This window comes from Leucoraja erinacea, chromosome 1 (assembly GCF_028641065.1).
Source record: "Leucoraja erinacea ecotype New England chromosome 1, Leri_hhj_1, whole genome shotgun sequence".
NCBI classification, from domain to species: domain Eukaryota; kingdom Metazoa; phylum Chordata; class Chondrichthyes; order Rajiformes; family Rajidae; genus Leucoraja; species Leucoraja erinaceus.
The window spans coordinates 139,660,773-139,685,580 of record NC_073377.1 but is presented as its reverse complement, the minus strand read 5'-3'; the positions used below and the strand labels follow the sequence as shown (position 1 = coordinate 139,685,580).

Genomic DNA, 24,808 nt, shown 5'->3' with positions numbered 1-24,808 from the left:
TAAATTAAATGGGAGATCACAGCAACTTGTTCACCACTTGTTTATTACTGCGATTTAAAATCCCAACTGAAGAGAACTTTACTGTAGATCTTAATTAAAACAATATATATTTTTAAAAGTAAATACATTTACTTTCATTTCATCAAAGTCTACTCTTACTATTTTGAGGTTTGAATGATACTTCAGACACTTTAAAAAATGGTCGTCTCTAATAGATAAACACACTATAGCGCGCACAAAGTCACAGGTAATTTCATCTGAAATTTTATTTTAGGTCCACTGTGTTTAAAATTTGTAGAAAGGAACTGCAGAGGCTGGTTTAAACTGAAGATAGACACAACATGCTGGAGTAACTCAGCGGGACAGGCAGCAGCTCTGGAGAGAAAGAATGGGTGATGTTTTGGGTCGAGTCAATAGAAGGGTCTCGACCTGAAAGGTCACCCATTCCTTCTCTACAGAGATGCTGCCTATCCCACTGAGTTACTCCAGTGTTTTTTTTTTGTCTATACAATGGTCAGTATGATCCTTTCTCTTATTGAAATTGTCCTGTTCTGCAGTTCAAGACATTATTTGTCCCAGGTTTCGGCAGTGCATCTTACCAAGGATTCTGGCAGCGTCATTTTAGTATTGCTCATTGAGGTTGGGAATAAGAAAGCAAGAACTAGGAGGAGGAGTAGGCTCTAAGAGTCTGCTCCAACACTGAAAGATACTCCAACCACTCAAGTTAAACTTTAGATAAGATATATAATTTGAAGGGTGTTATGCGTTTGTGTGTGAATGTGTGCGGACAAAATAAAACTAAATATACAATCATTTAGAAAAGGAATATGTTTTATTTCTTAATCTGCAGACTCATGTTAAAACTCACCACAGTATTTAGTGCTAACTTTTTTTTAAATCCAAAATATTAATATTCTTGTGATCATATGTACAATCCTATTGTGAGTGGTTAACATACGAAAGTAAAACGAATACAGTGAAGCACCAAAGCATAAATTTACTTTTATTAAAATCAACATTTCAAACATAACAAGAGGATTTCAGTATAGGAGTAAAGAGGTTCTTCTGCAGTTGTATAGGGCTCTGGTGAGACCACATCTGGAGTATTGTGTACAGTTTTGGTCTCCTAATTTGAGGAAGGACATCCTTGTGATTGAGGCAGTGCAGCGTAGGTTCCGAGATTGATCCCTGGGATGGCGGGACTGTCATATGAGGAAAGATTGAAAAGACTAGGCTTGTATTCACTGGAGATTAGAAGGATGAGGGGTTCTTATAGAAACATATAAAATTATAAGAGGACTAGACAAGCTAGGTGCAAGAAAAATGTTCCCAATATTGGGTGAGTCCAGAACCAGGGGCCACAATCTTAGAATAAAGGAGAGGTCATTTAAGACTGAGGTGAGAAAAAACTTTTTCACCCAGATAGATGTGAATTAGTGGAATTCTCTGCCACAGAAGACAGTGGAGGCCAATTCACTGGATGAATTTAAAAGCGAGTTAGATAGAGCTCTAGGGGGCTAGTGGAGTCAAGGGATATGGGGAGAAGGCAGGCACGGGTTATTGATAGGGGACGATCAGCCATGATCACAATGAACGGCGGTGCTGGCTCGAAGGGCCGAATGGCCTCCTCCTGCACCTATTTTCTATGTTTCTATGTTTCAATGTTTCTACGTTTCTATAATAACATATTACTATTGTTATGAGGCAAGAAGAATAAAATCACATTAAAAAAAAAATGATTCTAGAATAAGGCTTTCCATTAAAAGATCACCTGGGCTTACATGGTAAGCCAACTAAAACATTATTCTAAGTTTTGATGGAACGACATCTCACAAAATGAGCAATGGTTTTAAGAAAATTGCTGAACATTTATAAATCATATACCCTACCACTCTGTACATAATTAGTATGCTATGTCACATATTTACAATGTGTTTGAGATCCCGCACATTAGCTAGCCATCCACAGTAAGAAAGGTATAAGGATGGTAGGAAGAGTAGTGGAGGGACCAAAGCCCAAACAAAATATACCAGCCAGTCCCAATGCAGTAGTGACAAAAATACTCCTCTGGTCTCTTATGATTGTCTTCACTGCTTCACAAAACTGTAAAACAAAAATCAAAATTTTACTAAAACATTGTAACATTGCAAACATTGTAAAAATGAGGGCTGTCATGGTGGTACAGCTGTAGAGTAACTGCTTTACAGCGCTTGCAGCGCCGGAGACCCGGGTTCGATCCCGACTAGTGGTGCTATCTTTTCGGAGTTTGTACGTTCTCCCCGTGACTTCGGTTTCCTCCCACACTAACTTTCAGTTATTTGGCATTTCGGCTTTGTTTCCGTTCGGTTATTTGGCTTCCACTTCTTTGCTTCGGCTTCTCGTCCTTCGACGCCATGTCCGCACACGGCTCTATGTATCTATGCATCTATAAGACTAGAATCAGAATAGGTATTCTGACTGGGCATTCAGAAAGTGCTAATTTACTTTAGAGATACAGGGTGAAAACAGGCCCTTCGGCCCACCGGATCCACGCCGACCAGCGATCCCTGCACATTAACACCATCCTACACACACTCGGGACAATTTTTACATTTACAAAGCCAATTTACCTACAAACCTGTGTGTCTTTCGAGTGTGGGAGGAAATCGAAAATCTCGGAGTAAACCCACGCAGGTCACGGGGAGAACGTACAAACTCCGTACATACAGCACCCGTTGTTGGGATCGAACCCGAGTCACTGAGGTTGCAAGTGCTGTAAGGCAGCAACTCTACCGCTGCGCCACCGTGACGCCCGTTTCAGAGAAGAGTCCGGAGAATTGTCCAAAAGTGCTCAGTCAGCTGCGTTGAAAATACTCTTTTTACACAAATGTCAAAAATAACAATGCATTTGCAATGAGTTGAATGAAGTTTAGAACCTGCTGACTGTACGAGTACTCCACTTAGCACAGACCCACAGATTTGATGAAGTGATGAAGAATTTTACTTCTCTAGTTGGAACCCTCTCAGGTATTTAGTTTACTTTAATTTAGAGATACAGCGCGGAAACAGGCCATTTGGCCCACCGTGTCCCCGACAACAGCGATCCCCGCACATTAACACTATCCTACACACACTAGGGACAATTTATATTTATAAAAAGCCAATTAACCTACAAACCTGGACGTCTTTGGAGTGTGGGAGGAAACTGGAGCGCCCGGTGAAAAGATCTCGGAGAAAACCCACGCAGGTCACGGAGGGAATGTACAAACTCCGTCCAGACAGCACCCGTAGTCGGGATCGAATCCAGGTCTCCGGAGCTGCATTCGCTGTAAGGCAGAAACTCCACCGCTGCGCCACCGTGACCGCCCCTATACTTTATATAGAAGGTCTAGTGCTTGGGGTGCACACTGGTGTACCAGGAACTTAATGGGAGCCCCCTGCTCTCACTGTGCGAGGGGCAATGGTGCGGTGAATCTGGCAGCATCCTGTGGCACTATCAGGGCAAGGAATGAGCATTTAACAATGAGGAGAGACTGCCTGTGAGGTCTGATGTTGAAGGCAACAGCTATTTAGCACTGGGCGGTGGGGGGCTCAGCAATCAAATCCTGGCTGGCAATGGTGATTGTGGGCTTTGCTGGGGACTGGCAGCGACTGTACCAACCGGTTAAATTAAGGGCCTGTCCCACTTACGCTATTTTTTTCGGCGACTTGCCGGCACCCGTCATAGTCGCAGCAGGTCGCCGAAAATTCTCAACGTTGAAAATCCAGCGGTGCCCAGAAAAAGGTGCGACACTTTGGGAGACTGCTCACGACCATACAGGCTTCACTAATCACCCCCTGCTGGGTATGTTTGCTGGGGACTGCTGTCTCACCCCCATTCTACTGTAATCCAGAGGCACAGTGGTGCAGCGGTAGAGTTGCTATAGCATTTACAGTGCCAGATACCCAGATTCGATCCCAACTACGGGTGCTGTCTGTACGGAGTTTTACGTTCTCCCTGTGACCGCGTGGGTTTTCTACAAATTCTTTGGTTTCCTCCCACACTCTAAAGAGGTCCAGGTTTGTAGGTTAATTGACTTGGTCTAAGTGTAAATTGCCCCTAGTGTGTGCAGGATAGTGTTAATGTGCGGGGATCGCTGGTCGGTGTGGACTTGGTAGGCTGAAGGGCCTGTTTCTGTGCTGTATCTCTAAACTAAAAAAATATCAAATTCAGGGATTTGTCCATGTTAACAAGCCCAATCCAGATCGCTTGCCATACAGCTGTGTGAGCAAATAAAGAGAGTCTACAGCTTCCATAGCAGGTAAGATGTTGACCTGGCCCAACTACATCGGGATACAACCAAGAAACCACACCAACTGCCTCAGAAAACTAAGCAAACTCAGGCATGAGGGCTCTATCAATTTCAACAGATGCACTGTACATTCACAAGCAGGTGAGATCACATTAACCTGGCATCATGTTTGGCACAAACATTGTGGGCAGAACGGCCCATTGTTGTGGTGTACTGTCCTATGGTCTATGTAGAGAGTAACCCACTCTGAAGCATTATAAATTGCTACTGCAACTGTAATAAGCAGTTATTCTTTAATAACTTCCCTATTATTATCAGACTCTCGAAGAGACCATACATGATTACAATCGATCCATTCACAGTGTACAGATACACAATAAGGGAATAACGTTCAACGCAAGGTAAAGCCAGTGAAGTCCAATCAAGGATAATCCAAGGATCACCAAAGAAGTAGATAGTAGTTCAGCACTACTCTTTGGTTGTGGTAGGATGATTCAGTTGCCTGATAACAACTGGGAAGAAACTGTCCCTGAATCTGGTGGTGTGCGTTTTCACACTTCTATACCTTTTGCCTGTCGGGAGAGGGGAGACGAGGGAGTGGCCAGGGTGCGACTGGTCCATGATTATACTGCTGGCCTTGCCAAGGCAGTGTGAGGTATAGATGGAGTCTATAGTGCTGGTGCAGGATTCATTTGCAAAATCAAATGGGTTGTAAGGAAGGTAAATATAACGCTAACATTTATTTTGAGAGGACTTGAAAATTAAAAACAGGGATGTAATGCTGAGACTCTATAAGGTGCTGGCCAGGCTGCATTTTGGTGTATTGTGAGCAAATCTGGGCACCATATATGAGGAAGGATGTGCTGGCATTGGAGAGGATCCAGAGGAGGTTTACAAGAATGATCCCAGGGTTGATTGGTTAATGCTCTGGGCTTGTACTCGCTGGAGTTTAGAAGGATGAGGGACGCCACATTGAAACTTACTGAATAGTGAAGGCCTGGATAGAGTGGATGTGGAGAGGATGTTTCCACTAGTGGGAGAGTCTAAGATCAGAAGGCATAGCCTCAGAATTAAAGGATGTACCTTTAGAAAGGAGCTGAGGAGAAATGTCTTTATTCAGAGGGTGGTGAATGTGTGGAATTCATTGCCACAGACACAGGAGGCCAAGTCTTTGAGTATTTTTAAAGTGGAGATTAACAGGTTCTTGCTTATGTCAGGGTGACCAAGCGTTATGGGGAGAAGGCAGGAGAATGGGGTTGAGTGGGAAAGATACAGCAGCCATGATTGAATGGTGGATTAGACTTGATGGGCCAAATGGCCTAATTCTACTCCTGTGACTTATGAACATGAACTTATTTGGAAAATCAGTGATACATCCCCCACCCCGATTCATCCCTGTGAAAGTGCTGTATTCCTGCTGTAAATCTTCTCATAAAGATGCTCCCACTGAGTTAGACAATAGACAATAGACAATAGGTGCAGGAGTAGGCCATTCGGGATGGGGATGGTCCAGTGGCGGTTCGGCTGCAATTGCAGCACCGGAGACCCAGGATAAATCCTGGCTGTGGATGAGGCGCAGGTCTGTGTCCAGAGGCCAATGACCTGGGCATGCAATTCAAGCTCCGCTCTGTGATCTTTGCTCCACCAGGACGTCTCCCTCCAATCACCGCGCTCTATCCTCAGTCCCACCCCCCAATTTCTGCCTCTGACCGACACCTCCCTCCTTCAATCATCGCGCTGCATCATCATGTCCCGCCCCCATTGCCTGCTGACCGACGTCTCTCTCGTCCAATCGGCGCCCTTGATCAGCAGTCCCACCTCCACTGTCTCGCGGAAACAGTGAGGTGGGACTCAAAACACGGGGGGGCTGTAATGGCCCCCCTGTCCCCCACGGGATTTCCGCCCCTGACTCAGGGACCAGTAGGACAAGGAGCACCGTCACTCCATCTAGGGTCCGTAGTGGGAGGAATGGCTCTGCTGCCAGCGACCAGAAGACTGGTGACGGGATCTAGGGAGAGGGTATGGCCGAGGATGTCCTGGTTGGGTTGCTCCTGGGCCTGGCCAAGCTGGCCATCCGCAAGTCACCTCGCCAGGTGGAAGAGGGCTCTGCCCGAGCTCGCGGCTTGCCCCTTTTCCGAGGTTACGTCCGCACCCGGGTGGTGTTAGAGAGGAACATAGTTGTATCGTAGTTATTTAGTATATTTGTAAGGATTGTAACATGGTTGCTTGAAAATTTAGTGCCTGGATAATTTGGTGATTTTGTACTATGGTGGTGGGTGTGTTACCACGGATGAGATGAGGTATCCTTGACCTCATCCCAGAGCTGATGAGGTCAAAGTTCTCTAATAAAGCTGAGATCAATGGGAAAACACTTCGGGGGTTGGAGTTAAATGCCGTACAAGGAAGCTGGTTGTGGTTGTAAAACAGTAATGCCAGAGCATCATTACAGTAGTTCTTTAAGGTTCCTTGACCTGACAATCCTCAGATGCCCATCAATGAAGGCACGAGGGAGAAAGATAAGACCTACATGAAGCAGCAACACCAGTTGTTACCTGAGAGTTTAGTTTAGTTTAGCAATACAGCGGTCACAGTGGCGCAATGGTAGAGCTGCTGCCTTACAGCGAATGCAGTGCTGTAGGTGCGATCCTGACAACAAGTGCTGTCTATAACGGAGTTTGTACGTTCTCCCCGTGACCTGCGTGGGTTTTCTCCAAGATCTTCATTTTCCTCCCACACTCCAAAGACGTACAGATTTGTAGGTTAATTGGCTTGTAAATGCAAAAATTGTCCCTAGTGGGTGTAGGATGGTGTTTATGTGCGGGGATCGCTGGTTGGCGTGGACCCGGTGGGCCAAAGGGCCTGTTTCTGTGCTGTATCTCTAAATACAGCATGGAAATAGGCCCTTCGACCCAATGAGCCCGCGCGGACCAATGTTCACTCATACAATAGTTCTATCTTACACACACTAGGGACAATTTACAGAAGTCAATTAACCTACAAACCTGCATGTCTTTGGAATGTGGGAGGAAACTGGAGTGCCCGGAGAAAACCCACACAGTCACAGGGAGAACGTGCAAACTCTGTCCAGACAGCACTTGCAGTCAGGATTAAACCCGGGTCTCTGGCGCTGTAAGGCAGCAGCTCTACCGCTGCGTCACTATGCCGCAAAAGATTTAGGACAATGAGATTAGCAATAAAGCTGTTGTTAAAATATATCTAGTTGGGACCCATCATTCTCTGTGTAAATAACTTGACCCGTACAGACAGCACCCAAGGTCAGGATCGAACCACGATCTCTGGTGCTGTAAGGCAATAACTCGACCACTGTGCCACCCTATTAAAGATGGAAAGAGGAAGTGAGAACAAGCGAGGTAAGTTCTGCAAGAACTATGAAAATAGAGGTAGGTGGAGGAGGAGAGGCCTTACTGCAGTAGCCATTTTGTGAGCGGCTGTACTATATGGGGAAAGTCGTACGTGATTAATAAGTTTGCAGATTACATTAACATGCGTAGTATTGTGGATGGTGAAGATGAGGTCAAAAATGCAGGAGGTTTAATGAGGCTTCAGCATCAGCAAAATAGTTTAGGTCCAATGCGATAAGGCAAGGTTGGATCGGACCTTCTTATTTACACCAGTAGTTAGAGCGACTAGTAATGGAAATCATTGGAGTAGCATGCTCCCCCAGTGCAATGTGGGAGATCAGGAAGAAGTCAAATGTCCCTTACAACTATGCTTAAAAGAAATTTGTCCAGCTAGAACTCCTCTCAGATCGCCTGGATCGGTGGGAGATGCAGTTTCACTAACTGAGAAGCATTCAGGAGGCAGAAAGCATAGGAGCTTCAGGCTGGAGGTCATTGCAAGGGTGACCACCAGGTGGCCCTGTGCAGGAATCACAGTCAGAGAGTCGTAACCCACACCAGCCAACATGTCCCAGCTGCACTAGTCCCACCTGCCCAGGTTTTCATGGTTTCAAGGTCAGTTTATTATCACATGTGCCAATTAAGGTACAGTGAAATTAAGATTGACATACCAAGAAAGAGCAACAAGACACCCAAATTATTTTTTAACATGGACATCCACCACAGCGACTCCTCCCACATTCCTCACTGTGATGGAAGGCAAAAAAAGTTCAATCTTCGTCCCTTCTTTGTTCTCCCGCAGGCTGGGGCCTCGAACCTTCCGTTGTCAGGCCGATCTTGGCTCCCGCAACTGGCAGTCGAGCCCTCCACGTGGGTGCGATCATGCTCCCGCATCGGGGGGATCTCAGCTCCGCCACGCTGAGCGATCAGACCCCGGGTCGGGGCTGGTCCAACCTCCTGCGGCTTAGAGCTTCCCGGCATCAGTTTCTACCCGAGACTGCGAGCTCCTCGATGTTCAAATCCGCAGGCCGCGGTTCGAGCATCAATCCAAGTAAAGGAATCGCAGGCTCCGATGGTAAGTCCACGGCCCCGTGGTGGGGCTCAAAGTCAGTCTCGAGCAAGGTCTCCAGCTCCATGATGTTAGGCCGCAGAACGACCGGAGATACGATCCGGAAAACAATTGCATCTCCGGCACGGTAAGAGATTTTTAAAAATGTTTCCCCCGATCTGAACCCCCGCCCCCCCCCTCCACATAAAACAAACCAGAGAACATCAACACAAACTTTTTTACACACACTAAAAATAACAAAAAAGACGAAAAGACAGACAGACCGTTGGCGAGGCTGCCATCGCTGACAGCGCCACCTGCTGGATATGGATGTTTGGTCAATATCCCTCCTAACCTGTCCTATCCCTGTACCTGTCTAACTGCTTCTTAGACATTGGGATAGTCCCAGCCACAACTACCTTCTTGCTATATACACCCTCCACCCTTTGTGTGAAAAGGTTACTCCTCAGATTCCTATTAAATCTTTTCCCCTTCACCTTAAACCTATGTCTGGTCTTTGATTCACCTACTCTGGGCAAGAGACTGTGCGCACCTACCCGATGAACTACCGGGGTGGTGCGGCACTACTGGTGCACTACAGGAGGAGACTCCTGCGGCTATTCCCCTCTCCAACTGGTGTACCATTGAGTGGGAAACCAGAGGAAATCAGCAGCAGCCATGTTGGTGGCACCACAACCAGCTCTGATGCACAGCAACGATGGACAAAGTATGGCTGAGCAGTGGCAAGACAGGACTCTTTAGTCAGGGAGCCTGATAGGTGACCACAAGCAAGATACTATGATGGAGTGTTGCCATGTCTGAGAGGGAACAAGATATGGTGACAGAGGAGGGTGAGCAGCCAGAGGTCATAGTTCATAATGCTGGCATTACCTTGCACAAAATGTTATTCCCAGGGTAGCCGGAGACTTGATGTCAAGTATCCCAACAGGCTTTGGGAGTAAGCTGCCAGCTAGAAAGAAACGCTGGGAACAGGAGAAGAAAGAAGCACTGTGATAATGGTCACGTGATGGACATCTGGTGGGAACAGAACTGAATGTAACTTTGTGGCCAGGCAGTATGGCCTTGAGATGATAAGGTGGCTGGGAATGGCCATTTTGCAAAGGAACTGTATGATGAGAATAATGAACTCCCAAGCCTGATAAGGAACGAAGATGCGTTTTGTTTAGACAGCACTTGGATGGGTGACAATTCAAAATGATTCACTTCAGAATTGTGAGAGCCTTGGGTTAGAACAAAGGCTTCCTTTAGGAGATTGAAGGGAAATTAATATAAAAGAAGGGCGGTCCGGCACATCGGCAGCGACAGTTGTTCCCGGGCTGTCGCTGCCAATGAGTCTTTGCTCCTATACTCATCTCCTCTTGTTATGAAGTCCAACATGCCATTCGCTTTCTTCACTGCTTGCTGTACCTGCATGCTTACTTTCAAAGTTCAAAGCTCGGAGAAGACTTCATAACAAGAGGAGTTGAGTATAGGAGCAAATAGGTCCTTCTGCAGTTGTACAGAGCCCTAGTAAGACCACACCTGGAGTATTATGTGCAGTTTTGGTCTCAAATTTTGAGGAAGGACATTCTTGCTATTGAGGGAGTGCAGCGTAGGTTTACAAGGTTAATTACCGGGATGGAGGGACTGTCATATGCTGAGAGAATGGAGCGGCTGGGCTTGTACACTCTGGAATTTAGAAGGATTAGAGGGAATCATATTGAAACATATAAGATTATTAAGGGTTTGAACACGCTGGAGGCGGAAAACATGTTCCCGAAGTTAGGGGAGTCCAGAACCAGGGGCCACAATTTAAGAATAAGGGGTAAGCCATTTAGAATGGAGATGAGGAAACACTTTTTCACACAGAGAGTTGTGAGTCTGTGGAATTCTCTGCCTCAGAGGGTGGTGGAGGCCGGTTCTCTGGATACTTTCAAGAGAGAGCTAGATAGGGCTCTTAAAGATAGTGGTGTCAGGGGATATGGGGAGAAGGCAGGAACGGGGTACTGATTGTAGAGGATCAGCCATGATCACATTGAATGGTGGTGCTGGCTCGAAGGGCCGAATGGCCTACTCCTGCACCTATTGTCTATTGTCTGTTACTCCCCACCAACTGAGTGAACCTGGCCAATTCATCCATATGAGTAATACCTGACACCAAGTCATGAGTTTTATGATTTAGTTTAAGAAGTTTAAGAAGTGATAAGTTGAGATAGTAAAGTAAATGAGAAGTTATTAGAAGTGAATTCTTTGCATGCATGTTCCACATTCAAATTCCACTTTCCAGTTCTCACAAGCGGTAAGTCCCAGGCTGTGGTAGGCCACAAAATGTTGGAGTAATTCAGCGGGATATGCAGCATCTCTGGAGAGAAGGAATGGGTGACGTTTCAGGTCAGGCTGAGAGTCAGGGGAGCGGGCAGTTGCGGACATCCAGCCACCTCCGTCCTTGGACGCCACATCCCTCCCCTCACCCGACCACCTTTGTTCCTGGTTGGTGCGTCTCCCAGCCGACCGTGAGGGTGCGGTGGGCCAGATCCCGGTCCCCTCTCCTCTCCCATCGGCATCGCTCCTGGCTCGTCATCCTTGTCACCGGCTCCATCCCACGAGGATGTTGCCAGGACTCGAGGGCCTGAGCTAGAGGGAGAGGTTGAGCAGGCCAGGACTCTATTCTTCAGGCTGCAGGAGGCTGAGGGGATGATCTTACAGACGTGTACAAAATCATGAAAGGAATAGATACAGTTGATTAAATGCAAAGTCCTTCACGAAGAGCAGGGGAATCAAGAACGAGAGGACATAGGTTTAAGGTGAGAGGGGAAATATTTTTAATAGGAACCTGAGGGAAAACTGTTTTACACAAAGTGTGATGGGTATATGGAACGAGTTTGGAGTATGGAGGTAGTTAAGGCAGGTGCTGTCGTAACATTTAAGAGACATCTGGCTTGTAACTAGGTAGGATAGGTTTGGAGTATGATATGCAAGGCGGGGTGGGACAAGTGTTCATAGGGAATCTTGGTCAGTGTGGGCAGGTTGGGCCGAAGGGCCTGTATGACGTTATGACTCTCGTGCGTATAATAATTGGTCTAGGGTTAGTTTTATTATTGTCATGTATACCGACGTACAATAAAATGTTGTTTTCCAGTTAAACACCATCAGGACCAACTCAATTCAACAGGTAGAGCAAAGGGAAAGATACAGAGTTTGAATAGGAAGATAAGAATAAGGGGTAGGCCATTTAGAACGGAGATGTGGAAAAACCTTTTCACCCAGAGAGTTGTGAATCTGTGGAATTCTCTGCCTCAGAAGGCAGTGGAGGCCAATTCTCTGGATGCTTTCAAGAGAGAATTAGATTGAAATATAGCCGTCAAGAGATATGGGGAGAAGGCAGGAACGGGGTACTGCTTGTGGATGATCAGCCATGATCACCGTGAATGGCGGTGCTGGCTCAAAGGGCTGAATGGCCTACTCCTGCACCTATTGTCTATTGGAACAAATAATTACACATCTAAGAAGCTGGTAAATAAGGGAGGGCTTCGCAGTTTTTAGATCATCGGATGCAGGGTGCAGAAGAAGGATTGGTGGCACCTTATCTGGAAGAGGAACAAGATCCTTGCAGGGAGGTTTACTGGTGTTAAATTGCAATTGGAAGATTTAAATATAATGAGAAAAAGGGTGGTACCCAGAATGATAATGCACAAATTGGGAGTCTGACATGTGTGTAACTTGTACAGGCAAGTCCAAGCAGAGACAATAGGGAAGCACGAGAGAGCTGGTAGATTTTAACAGAATTTGCTTATTTGCAAGGAGTCTCACAGGTGAAGTGGATAAGGTGCAACTCTGGATCAGCACATGGTTTAAGATATTGATGCAATGATGGAAGGATAGTTGAGGGAAGAGCAAGGCTGGTAACTCAATGTTCTGGGGTGTAGACAGTGAAGGCATGACAGAGGAAGGTGCTAAAAGGGAATGGGCACTGCAATGCTGATCAGGGAGAGAATTCTGACAGTGCTCAGGAGGGAATATCCTGCTGGGATCAATCATGATGCTCTACGACTTGTTAATAAGAAAGGCATTGTCATGTTTGGGTAACCCAACAGTCAAGCAGAGTTTGAAGAACATATAGTGTAGGAAGGAACTGCAGATGCTGGTGGTGTGCACTGAAGAGAGACACAAAAAGCTGGAGTGAAGGGCCTGTCCCACTGTATGAGGTAATTCAAGAGTTCTCCCGAGTTTCCCCTGATTTGAACTCGGAGAATTACGGTAATAGCCGTTCGTAGGTACTCGGGGCTCTCGTGGACATTTTTCACTGTGCTGAAAAAACTTCACGAGTTACCGCGTTTCCCAAGAACCTGCTGTTAGCATTACGAGCCGCTACGGGACATCCATGAGCTCCGGCGTAGCCGCTACGTACATTCTACCTACTTACCGCGAGTTTGATTTTTTTTAAACTCAGGAGATCTCTTGAATTACCTCGTACAGTGAGACAGGCCCTTAACTTAGCGGAACAGGTAGCATGAGTCTGAAGAAGGACCTCAACCTGAAACGTTACCCAATCCTGCTCTCTGGAGATGCTGCCTGTCCCGCTGAGTTACTCCAGCATTTTGTTTTAGTTTAGTTTAAAGATACAGCACGGAAACAGGCCCTTTGGCCCACCGAGTCTGCACCGATTAACGATCCCCATATGTTCACATTATCCAACACACTCTAGGGACAATTTACATTTATACCAAGCCACTTAACCTACATACCTGTACGTCTTTGGGGTGTGGGAGGAAACCGAAGATCTCGGAGCAAACCCACACAGGTCACAGGGAGAACGTACAAACTCCATACAGACAGCACCCATAGTTGGGATCGAACCCGGGTCTCTGGCACTTCAAGCGCTGTAAGGCAGCAACTCTACCGCTATTCTATTGTGCTACCCCTATCTTTTGTGTCTATCTTTTAAGAACATACAATTTGTGTAGCTAGGTCGCAGAAGGATTTTAAAAGTAATAAGGTTCTAGTAGTGGACAATTTTAACGTTCCTGATCCTGACAGGGATTGCCTTTGTATAAGGGGCTTAGAAGGGTTGGAATTCAGAAATGCATTCACGAGGGTTTTATTGAAGCATTTTGTAGAGAGTCCAAAAAGAGGGTGGATGGGGGGGGGGCTGGGGTAGGTAATCAATGTTATCTTCAGCAGTGAGGATGGGGAAGTGATAAGTAGAAAGCAGGAACTACAAATGCTAGTTTACAAAAAAAGACCCAAAGTGCTGGAGTCACTTAACGGGTGAAGCAGCATCTTTGGTTAATGTGGTTAGGTTATGTTTCAGGTCGGGACTGATTGTGGTGGGGGAGAGGAGGTAAGAATACTGGAAGAGAGGAGGGGCAAGACAGAGCTTAGCAAGTATTAGGGTGAATGCAAATGAGGGTGGTCTTTTGGTACAAGCAGATTGTTGAACAAAGGCCAATGATGGATAGACTTAAGGTGTGAGACAAAAGGATTGAAGAGTTGCCAATTGTGAAGCTAGAGGAAGGAATGAATGTAGGTGGAAGGGAAGGGGGAGGGGAGAAATAGGTGCAGGTCCAGGTGGGGCACAGCGGAGAGAACCAGGGGCCACAGTTTAAGAATAAGGGGTAAGCCATTTAGAACGGAGACGATTAAACACTTTTTCTCACAGAGAGTTGTGTGTCTGTGGAATTCTTTGCCTCAGAGGGCGGTGGAGGCTGGTTCTCTGGATACTTTCAAGAGAAAGGTAGATAGGGCTCTTAAAGATAGCGTGGTCAGGGGATATGGGGAGAAGGCAGAAACGGGGTATTGATTGGGGATGATCAGCCATGATCACATTGTATGGCGGTGCTGGCTCGAAGGGCCATATGGCCTACTCCTGCACCTATTGTCTATTGTCTATTGTCTAGTAGGAGGTGATAGAAAAGGAAATGAGTGGGTGGTGGGTGGGTGGGGTTGGTTATAGCCTAAAATTGGAGAATTCAATGTTCATACCATTGGGTTGTGAATTACCATATAGCTTACAATTGTAAGTGAATGGGCTAATTGAGAGTAGCCAGCATGGCTTCATACAATCCACAGGGTCATGTCTCACTAACGATTGAGTTTTTTGAGGTGACAATGGGAGATTGATGAACGGAGGGATGTAGATGTTGTACGCATGGATTTTAGTGAGGCTTATGATAAGGTCCCTCATGGTAGACTGATCCAGAGGATTAAGGTATGGGATTCAAGATGACCAGGTCGTATAGATACAGAACTGACTTATTCATAGAAGATAGAGGGTTGTGGTGGAAGGTAGATATTCTGGCTGGAGGCCTGTGACCAGTGGAGTTTCACAGGGATCTGTGTTGGGATCTCTGCTGTTGTGATATATATATAAATTACCTCCAGTAAATATAAAAGAAAGTAGACAAAAAATGTTGGAGAAACTCAGCGGGTGAGGCAGCATCTATGGAGAAAAGCAGTAGGCAACGTTTCGGGTCGAGCCCCTTCTTCAGACTGATGTCGGGGGGGGAGGGGTGAGAAAAAGAAAGGAAAAGGCGGAGACAGTCAGCTATGTGGGAGAACTGGGAAGGGGGCAGGGAAGGAAGGAGAAAGCAAGGACTACCTGAAATTAGAGAAGTCGATGTTCGTACTTTAAATATAGATGGTTTGTAGACAACACTAAAATAGGAGGAGTTGCAGACAGTGAGGAAGGCAATCAGATACAGCAGGATATAGACCAGCTGCAGAAAGGGGTGGGAAAATAGCAGATGGAGTTTAATCCAAAGATCCTATAGCGGAGTAAGATAGACCACTCCTGCTAAATGCAATGGGCTGACGTGCAGTACGCAACGGAGCGGAATGTGGGCCTTTTTTTCACCCATTTCAGTAACCCAACCCGACCCGACTCGCAGTGTAATCAACGTTGCGGGGGAACAGTTTGTGTTAATAAATAATAATTCTGAAAACGAGGAGAAAATTTTTACCAAAGAACTTTTATTTTTACGAGGATGTTTCCGTAACCGGCTTCCGTCTCCGCACTAGTATCTTTGCTCCGCTATGGGATCCTTGGTGCAGAGATGGAAGCCGATTACGGAAGTGGGGCCGAAAATTACCCATGAATCTGCCCATGACCGTAATACGTCTTTTTCGTCGAGTGGGCTATCTTGCTTGTTATAAGATCTTTGGTTTAATCCAAGCAAGGTGTTGCACCAAGCAAGTTGTTGCACTTTGGGAGATCGAATTTAAGGAGAAAGCATATAGTTAATGGAAGATCTCTGAGGGCATTGATATACACGAGCATTGATGTACTGCGTCCAAGTTCATAACTCATTAAAGGTTGTAGCACAAGTAGATAGGGTGGTAAAGAAGGCATGTGGTGTGCTTGCCTTAATTGACAGAGACATTTGGAGTATTGCGTGCAATTCTGGTGGGCCCCATTACAGGTAAGATGTGGAGGCTTTGGCAAGGGTACAGAATGCTGCCTGGAATAGATGGTTTCTGCTACAGTGAGAGGTTGGAGTGACTCGGATTATTTTCTCAGGAATGTTGGAGGCTGAGCGGAGAGTTGGTGGAAGTATATGAAATTATGAGGGGCATAGATAGTCAGAACCTTTTTGGTCACATCTTCAAAAAAACTCAAACACTTTGGTGAGACATAATCTTCCATGTACAAACCATGCTGACTATCCCTAAACAGCTCTTATCCATCTACAAGCATGGACAAGCAATTGGTGTCTATCATTTGGAGAAGCGATTAACTTCCTGTAGAGGAACCTAATGAGAACAGTAACCACAGTTCCGTCAGCTTCAATGTTGTCGCGGCAAAACATGAGATTGATCCTCTGAGATAAGACACAAAATGCCGGAGTAACTCAGCGGGACTGGCAGCACCTCTGGAGAGAGGATACAGGTCTGGATCTCTGGTTAGATTGCTTCTCTCCAGGGATGCTGCCTGTCCCGCTGTGTTACTGCAGTATTCTGTGTCTATCTTCAGTGTAAACCAGCATCTGCAGTTCCTTGCTACACGTTGCTCCTCATGCTAGGGGCCTAGACTGGGGAAAGGCAGATTTCTATTGCTTAAGACAGGACCTGGTTGCAGCAGATTGGGAGCAGCTGCCAGTGGGGAAAAGAACATCTGGTAAGTAAGAGGCAATCAAAAGCGTTACAATACGAGTTCAGTTAGCATGTCCCTGTGAGAATAGGAAGAAAAGATGGTTAGTTTAGGGAACCCAGGTTAGGACATTGGAGATTTGATCAGGGAATAGAAGGAAGCACGTGTCGGTACAAAAGATTGCACTGTATAGATTGAGTCCTTTGAGGTTTTATAGAGGATATAGAAATAACTTAAGAAAGAGACTAGGAGTACAAAAAAGATTCATGAAATGACCTTGGCAAATGGATTAAGGAGAATTGTAAAACTTTTTATAGGTATATTACTAGCGAAGGAAGAGTAAGTCCCTTCGGGGACCAAAGGAGTCATCTATTCATGGAGCCAGTGTGTAAATTGTAAATGAACCCTTCTCATCAGTATTCACCAGGGAGAAATGATCTGAGGCTGGACAGTTCAGGTAAGAGTATGCCTAGTGTTAGAAGGAGGAGATGTTTGAAATGGTGAAGTACATTAGGGTGGATAAATATCCAGGGGCCATCGGACCTATCCTAGGATATTAAGAGTCAAGCGTCAAGAGTGTTTTCTTGTCATATGTCCCAGCTAGAACAATGGAATTCTAACTTGCAGCGGCACAACACAATATGTAAACATAGTACACTGTAAACAATATAATAAACGAGAGATAAAAAAGTTCAGAGTGTGAATCTACCCACATACTCACAAATACACATATATATATATATACACACACGCGCATGCACATACATAAAAAACAAACAATAACAGTGCAATGATAACAATAATAGTCTATGTAGTTCAGAGCTTATTTGAAGTTGTAGTGTTTAATAGCCAAATGGCTGTAGGAAAGAAGCTGTTCCTGAACTTGGATGTTACAGTTTTCAGGCTCCTGTACCTTCCTCCCGACGGCAGGGGTGACATGAGTGTGTGGCCAGGGTGGTGTGGGTTTCTGATGATGCTGGCTGCCTTTTTGAGGCATAGGGGGAGATTGATGGGGCTTTGACAGAGATTTTTGCATCTTTATCAGCCATAGTTAAGGGACCAGAAGATCAAAATTCTTAGGGATAATATTGATGTTTTCTTGGAAAGGCAAGGAATGATTAGGAAGAATCAACTTTGTTTTGTTCAGGGGACGTAATGTCTCACAAGTCTGATTGTGTTTTTTGAACATCTAACAGGAAAATTGATGACATATCATGGTAGTTCTATTTGGCTTTTGACACAGTCTTGGCTTGGCCAGAAGGTTAAGGTACAAGGGTTTTGTGGCAAGTTGGGAAATTTGGATAAAATATTGGCTTGGTAACAGGACACAGAGAATAGTGGTGTTTGGACATTTCTCTGACTGCAAATCTTCAGCAAGTGCTGTACAGTGGAAATTGGTGCTAATTGGTGTTGTTTGTAAGATAAATAAATAACTTTAAGTAGTCTGATTAGTAACCCAGGCGCGGCACAACTTCTCACCTCCAACAGCAGCAGAAGCAGGCAAACGATCGCTGAGCTCGGCCTGGGGCTCACGGCCGTTGCGGACCCGGATCCGCCCCCACTCCTACCCCCAGAGCAAGGCCAAGACGATTGGAGATAGACACAAACTGCAGGAGTAACTCAGCGGGACCGGCAGCATCTCTGGAGCGAAGCAATGGGTGGCGTTTCAGGTCAAGACCCAACTTCAGACTGAAGAAGGGTTTCGACCCAAAACATCATCCATTCCTTCTCTCCAAAGATGCTGCCGGTTCCACTGAGTTACTCCTGCATTTTGTGTCCATCTTCAAATGACGTCATGCGCTCCAGATGGCTGTGCGGACGCATGATGATGCGTGCGACTGTCGTGCGTCCGTCACTACCGGCCTGTCGCATAAATGATGGCCCAAGTGGGACAGGCCCTTAAGTTTGCGGATGACATAAAAAATTGACGAGCTCAATTATTGATATATAGAAACATAGAAATATAGAAACATAGAAAATAGGTGCAGGAGTAGGCCATTCGGCCCTTCGAGCCTGCACCGCCATTCAATATGATCATGGCTGATCATCCAACTCAGTATCCTGTACCTGCCTTCTCTCCATACCCCCTGATCCCTTTAGCCACAAGGGCCACATCTAACTCCCTCTTAAATATAGCCAATGAACTGGCCTCAACTACCTTCTGTGGCAGAGAATTCCAGAGATTCACCACTCTCTGTGTGAAAAATGTTTTCCTCATCTCGGTCCTAAAAGATTTCCCCCTTATCCTTAAACTGTGACCCCTTGTTCTGGACTTCCCCAACATCAGGAACAATCTTCCTGCATCTAGCCTGTCCAACCCCTTAAGAATTTTGTACGTTTCTATAAGATCCCACCTCAATCTTCTAAATTCTAGCGAGTACAAGCCGAGTCTATCCAGTCTTTCTTCATATGAAAGTCCTGACATCTCAGGAATCAGTCTGGTGAACCTTCTCTGTACTCCCTCTATGGCAAGAATGTCTTTCCTCAGATTACATAGCAAAGAAGATTGTTTAAGTAGATCAGATGGAAAAAATGGGCAGACCACTGGCAGATGGAATTTAATTTCTACTCGTATGAAATGAAGTATTTTGAATGGTCAAATTCTGGTACCAAATACATAGTAATTGGCAGGGATCTTAGGAGTGTTGATATACAGAGAGACCTTGGGGTGCAAATCCATAGCTCGGTGAAAGTGGAACGTGGATGGATTGGGTAGGGAGAAGGAGCATTTGCCATGCTTGCCTTCATGGGCAGAGGAATTTGCTGTAAGAATTAGGACATCATGCTGCAATTTTACAGAACATTGGCTGGAGTGCATTTGGAGCATTGAGCACAGATCTAGTCGCTACACTACAGGAAGGATGTGGTAGCAATAAGGGAGCACAGAAGAATTTCATTAGGGCATTGCATTGCTGTGGTTATAAACAGTGATTGGATTGCACAACTTTATTCTCAGTGGAATGTGTAGGAGTCTGATGTGTGACCTTATGACAGTTTATAAAATGACTAATGGGATTTGATTTGGGATAGATAATCATTTTCTCAGGGTGGGGGAACACAATGGGAGTGCCTTGTCCAAAGTATTGCTGTGGTTCAAGAAGCTGCCTTGTAAACAACTTTCTCAAGGACAATTAGAAATGCTTGACCTTCTTTTATAATATTAGGGATGAAAAAATAAATATTTTTGAATTTATCCGATTTAATTTTCCATTTCTTTTCATGCATGGGTATTTTCAGATTAAGATAACATTTCACCAAATGCTAAGTGCCAAATTAAAAGTAACATTTGCAGATGATTAGCAGCTAGCCTCATGTTGTTTGCATTAATTTCAATAATGTCATTAACCTTTTCACATACATATAAGGAAGCTCTTTAGTTATAAGCATCAATCATTCAACATTTAGTTAACATTGCAAATAAATGCTTGATATCGTGTACTGTGCTTCTCCAGTAACATTGCACTAAACACAGTTATTTAAAACAATGATAAAACTTGCACTGCAGTTTTGATGCACAATTCAAATTATGTGTTTGGGTCCCATGTATGTTATTTAATTGTAAACATAGAACAAAAAAATTTGTCCTCAATAGTCAGAGAACATTTTAACTGTTTAGAAATGTGTAAGAAGGAACTGCAGATGCTGGTTTAAACTGAAGATAGACACAAAAAGCTGGAGTAACTCAGCGGGACAGGCAGCACCTCTGGAGAGAAGGAATGGGCGACGTTTCGGGTTGAGACTGAAGAAGGGTCTCGACCCCATTCCTTCTCTCCAGAGATGCTACCTGTCCCACTGAGTTACTCCAGCTTTTTGTGCCTATTAACTGTTTAGAAATGTCTGGATCAACAATTCCAGTACTCCACGTTTAATTAACATACTTTGGGGAAAGCAAATTGCCAATTAGCAAAGCATGAAGTTACCGAAAATATTAGTTAATCCTGTTCAATTTCACATAATGCTTACCAAACTGGTTTAAACGTTTTAATAAAATGTGTACACTTTGGAAATGTGACTGATTTATAGGACTGTTGGGATTTTTATATAAATGGTTAAATGGTGTCACATCAGGTCTAAACTCCGCTCATATATGTCATCCCTCCTTGTCTTGCTGCAAAACAGACCAAAATAACTCCACTGGAATAATTAGCCAAGCGTGTGCTGAGGTCCTAGCATGGAGCCACTATTATGGTTACCAGCTTGACGAAAATGAAGGCAAAACTTTTTCTGACAAAGAACAGATGTCAACAAGATATATTAAATATAGATAAACTAGCAAGTGTGCCTTAAAGACCACTGCCCAGTGGCTCTGACAACAACCACACTTTGGGAGACTGGTCGTTAGCACATCAACTCTAGCGTTGCAGACAATCTAGATCCACTGCAAATCACTTACCACATCAACAATTCAGTGGCAGTTGCCATTTCCTTGACCTGACACTCATCCCCGAATAGTTAGACAACAAGGACACAGATGCCAGACTCCAGTGACTACAGCTCTGCTTCAACGCATTCATTCCAACCAAAGTCATCTCCACATTTCTGGATAGACACAAAATGCTGGAGTAACTCAGCAGGACAGGCAGCATCTCTGGAGAGAAGGTATGGGTGACGTTTCGGATTGAGACCCTTCTTCAGACTGAATGGGTGACGTTTCGGGTCGAGACCCGTCTCGTCACCACCTACTCCTGGACCCAGGTACAAAATCTAATGGGGCATGGATAAAGTGAAGGCGCACATATTTTTTCCAGGGTAGAGGATTCTAAACTATGCATAGGCTTGAGATAAAAGGTGAGAGATTTAAGAGGGACCTCTGGGGGCAACTTTTCCACTCAGAGGGTAATCATCTGGATTGAGTTGGCAGAGGAAGCTACAGAAGCAGATAAGAGTTTCAAACAATATTTGCAGGGAAGTATGAATAGGAAAGGAACAGCTTTTTCCCCACAGCCATCGGATTATTTAAACACAACATCAAATAAGCTCTGAGCTCTGAACTGCAAAAGACTATATTATTATTTATTATTTGCACTATATTTGTTATTTATTGAACTTTTTCTTTTTTTCTCTCCATTATATACAATGTTTACATATTTACATATTCTGTTGTGCTGCAGTAAGTAAGAATGTTATTGTCCCGTCCTGGACATATGACAATAAAACACTCTTGACTCTTGGCTTAGAAGGATGCGGGGCAAATGTAGGCATATGGGCCAAGCATCTAAAGCTGACTTGGTCGGCATGGGCAAGGGCCCGTTTCCATGCTGTAAATCTCCTTGACTATGACACGAACAGGTCAAAACGCTAAAGCCCGACGTTAGAGGGCAAGAGGTACAAAATAATGACCAGGTGAGTTAATGTAACTGGAAAACCACGGGGGCGAGTAAAACTGCAGAGGATGGCATCTGAAACAAAAAAAGCAAAAATGCCAGAAAATCTCAGGCTGTTGACGTGCGCAATCTAATCGTGTTTTAAATATGTCAGGAGCAGCAACAGCCTCAAGGCGATGGGAAGGTACTCTATTCCGAGCTAATAGTTCGGGGGCGCTTGTAGCAACATTTAGGAGCTGCATCGTGTGCTTCGGACATGCAGGGCTAGGCTGCTGGAAAACAAGACGGATAAACACTGAGTCTTTCAATGGGTATGAACAGCAGGCGCTGCATCATGTTCGGGACGTTATGGGAGCTAGGAAAATGTCGTCAAATAACCAAGTTTTAAAAGCAAAAATTGATTTTAATTTTAATACACGTTTTTGATTTTGATAAATCAGTTAATTTCCTTCTCCTTTGAAAAAAACGGATCTGGATTGGTGTGCAAGCGGGAATCGATGCTAGAATATTGCCGAGTTGGGTACAACGACCGCCGCTTTGTATACAACATAAACAATGGAATTCACCATTCGGGGAAGTTCTGCCCCAAGCTGCAGACAAAGCGAGTGTACAGGATACCCCTGTGTGTGCTTGCCCACATTCTCTAATGGCCCGCGTTTGTTGTCAATGCTGAAGTTTCTGTTGACTTCGCCACTGCTCCGAAGTGAGAGACAGTCTGTAAAGGCAGTAGGTACTTTCTCTAACTTCTCCAGAAGCCATTTTAAAAGTGCGCGCTACTTAAAACTTAAACTAAACCTTTGACAATAACAATAGTATTTACAAGTACGAGCCTCGGTCTATTGTAGGGTTAGTTGTGGATTTCATTTGCACTGGGTAGAAAGTTAACTGTATTAAACTCTTACTTCAATCACCAATCTAAATCATCGAGATTGTGGATTTAAAAACTGAACTTTGCTAGAATAAATATGATAGAATCACATGTGCATGAAGGAACTGCAGATGCTGGTTTACACCGAAGATAGACACAAAATGCTGGAGTAACTCAGCAGGACAGGCAGCATCTCTGGAGGAAAGGAATGGGTGATGTTTCGGGTCGAGACCCTTCTTCAAACAGCGACATAATCAGATTTATGATCAAATGTTTAACGTATTTAGAAATATTAAGATAAAAGGAGCTTTAGAAACCTAATCAGAAATGCTCGCTCGGAAGGGTGAATGTTACCTTGTCAGTCTGAATGCTCATTGCAATGCCGTATCTACAGTGGGTAACAAAGTGTTCACAGTTATTCCACAACAGGCTGTACTCTGTGCTTCCCACCAGCTTCTCGGCTCTTCTGGCAACCTCTTCGTTGGGAAGTGCTGGCTTCTTGCACACCAGCCTGTCCATGTGGTTGACGAGGATGCAAGCTCCGTACGCAAAGTCGTCTACCGTGTCCACCCTGATGCTGGCGTTCTTGGAGATGACGCCCAGAATGAGCCGCTGGTTTGTCACCACGTCCTGGATCAGCTTGTGGTCTTCGGTGAACACGGGCAGGATGTCGGGCATGAGATGAGCGACTTGCCCGTCTCCCAGGTAGATGCCGTAGTGGGTAAACAGTGTCCGCGGCACCTCCAGGAGATCCCCCCTTTTAAGCGACCACGTCTCGCAGTAGTTTGCGTTGCTGTCCGCCTCCGAGGCCATTCCGCGTGTGATTGTTGTTGGGATTGAGGTTGTCCCCTGGGCTCCGGCCGCCTTGCAAGCCTCGACCTTCATTCTCATCCATCAGCGGCTGCTCAGCGTCTATTCATAGTCCCGGGAAACCGCACCACAATCTCACGCCCATTGGGCGGCGATGCAATGTCCTCGCCACCATTGGTGGATGCTCGTACTCAAGGAGCTGTGGTTGTGGTTAGAAACAGAACCAGTCCCCATTCTAGACATGGTCCCAGCACCCAGCACAGTCCCCAGCACCCAGTCCCCAGCACCCAGTCCCCAGCACCCTACACCCAGTCCCCAGCACCCAGCACCCAGCACCCAGTCCCCAGTCCCCAGTCCCCAGCACCCAGTCCCCAGCACCCAGTCCCCAGCACCCAGTCCCCAGCACCCAGCACCCAGTCACCAGCACCCAGCACCCAGTCCCCAGCACCCTGCACCCAGTCCCCAACACCCAGCACCCAGTCCCCAGCACCCTGCACCCAGTCCCCAGCACCCAGTCCCCAGCACCCAGTCCCCAGCACCCTGCACCCAGCACCCCAGTCCCCAGCACCCAGTCCCCAGCACCCAGTCCCCAGCACCCAGTCCCCAGCACCCAGTCCCCAGCACCCAGTCCCCAGCACCCAGTCCCCAGCACCCAGTCCCCAGCACCCAGTCCCCAGCACCCAGCACCCAGTCCCAGCACCCAGCACCCAGTCCCCCAGCACCCAGCACCCAGCACCCAGTCCCCAGCACCCAGCACCCAGCACCCAGTCCCAGCACCAGCACCCAGTCCCCAGCACCCACCCAGTCCCCAGCACCCAGTCCCCAGCACCCTGCACCCAGTCCCCAGCACCCAGCACCCAGTCCCCAGCACCCTGCACCCAGTCCCCAACACCCAGTCCCCAGCCAGTCCCCAGCACCCAGTCCCCAGCACCCAGTCCCCAGCACCCAGTCCCCAGCACCCAGCACCCAGCCCCAGCACCCAGTCCCCAGCACCCCAGTCCCCAACACCCAGTCCCCAGCACCCAGTCCTCAGCACCCAGTC

General features: G+C 46.0%; 1 protein-coding gene across 1 annotated transcript; it reads right to left on the bottom strand.

The window, feature by feature from the left end:
• Positions 1-824: 824 nt before the first annotated feature.
• LOC129702629 (lecithin retinol acyltransferase-like) lies at positions 825-23,991 on the bottom strand. Its single transcript, XM_055644470.1, has 2 exons — positions 23,311-23,991; positions 825-2,103 (listed from the first exon to the last, which is right to left on the bottom strand). Exons 1-2 carry the CDS (start codon positions 23,845-23,847, stop codon positions 1,951-1,953), a joined length of 690 nt encoding a protein of 229 aa, XP_055500445.1. The 5' UTR covers positions 23,848-23,991; the 3' UTR covers positions 825-1,950.
• Between the last annotated feature and the right edge of the window lie 817 nt (positions 23,992-24,808).

What these genes read in the sequence shown, in the direction of transcription:
- LOC129702629 (XM_055644470.1), bottom strand. Translation starts at nt 23,847, where the DNA reads ATGAGAATGAAGGTCGAGGCTTGCAAGGCGGCCGGAGCCCAGGGGACA. An exon ending in TGAGCATTCAGACTGACAAG is followed by an intron (nt 2,104 to 23,310) that starts GTAACATTCACC and finishes TTTGTTTTACAG; the next exon opens with TTTTGTGAAGCAGTGAAGAC.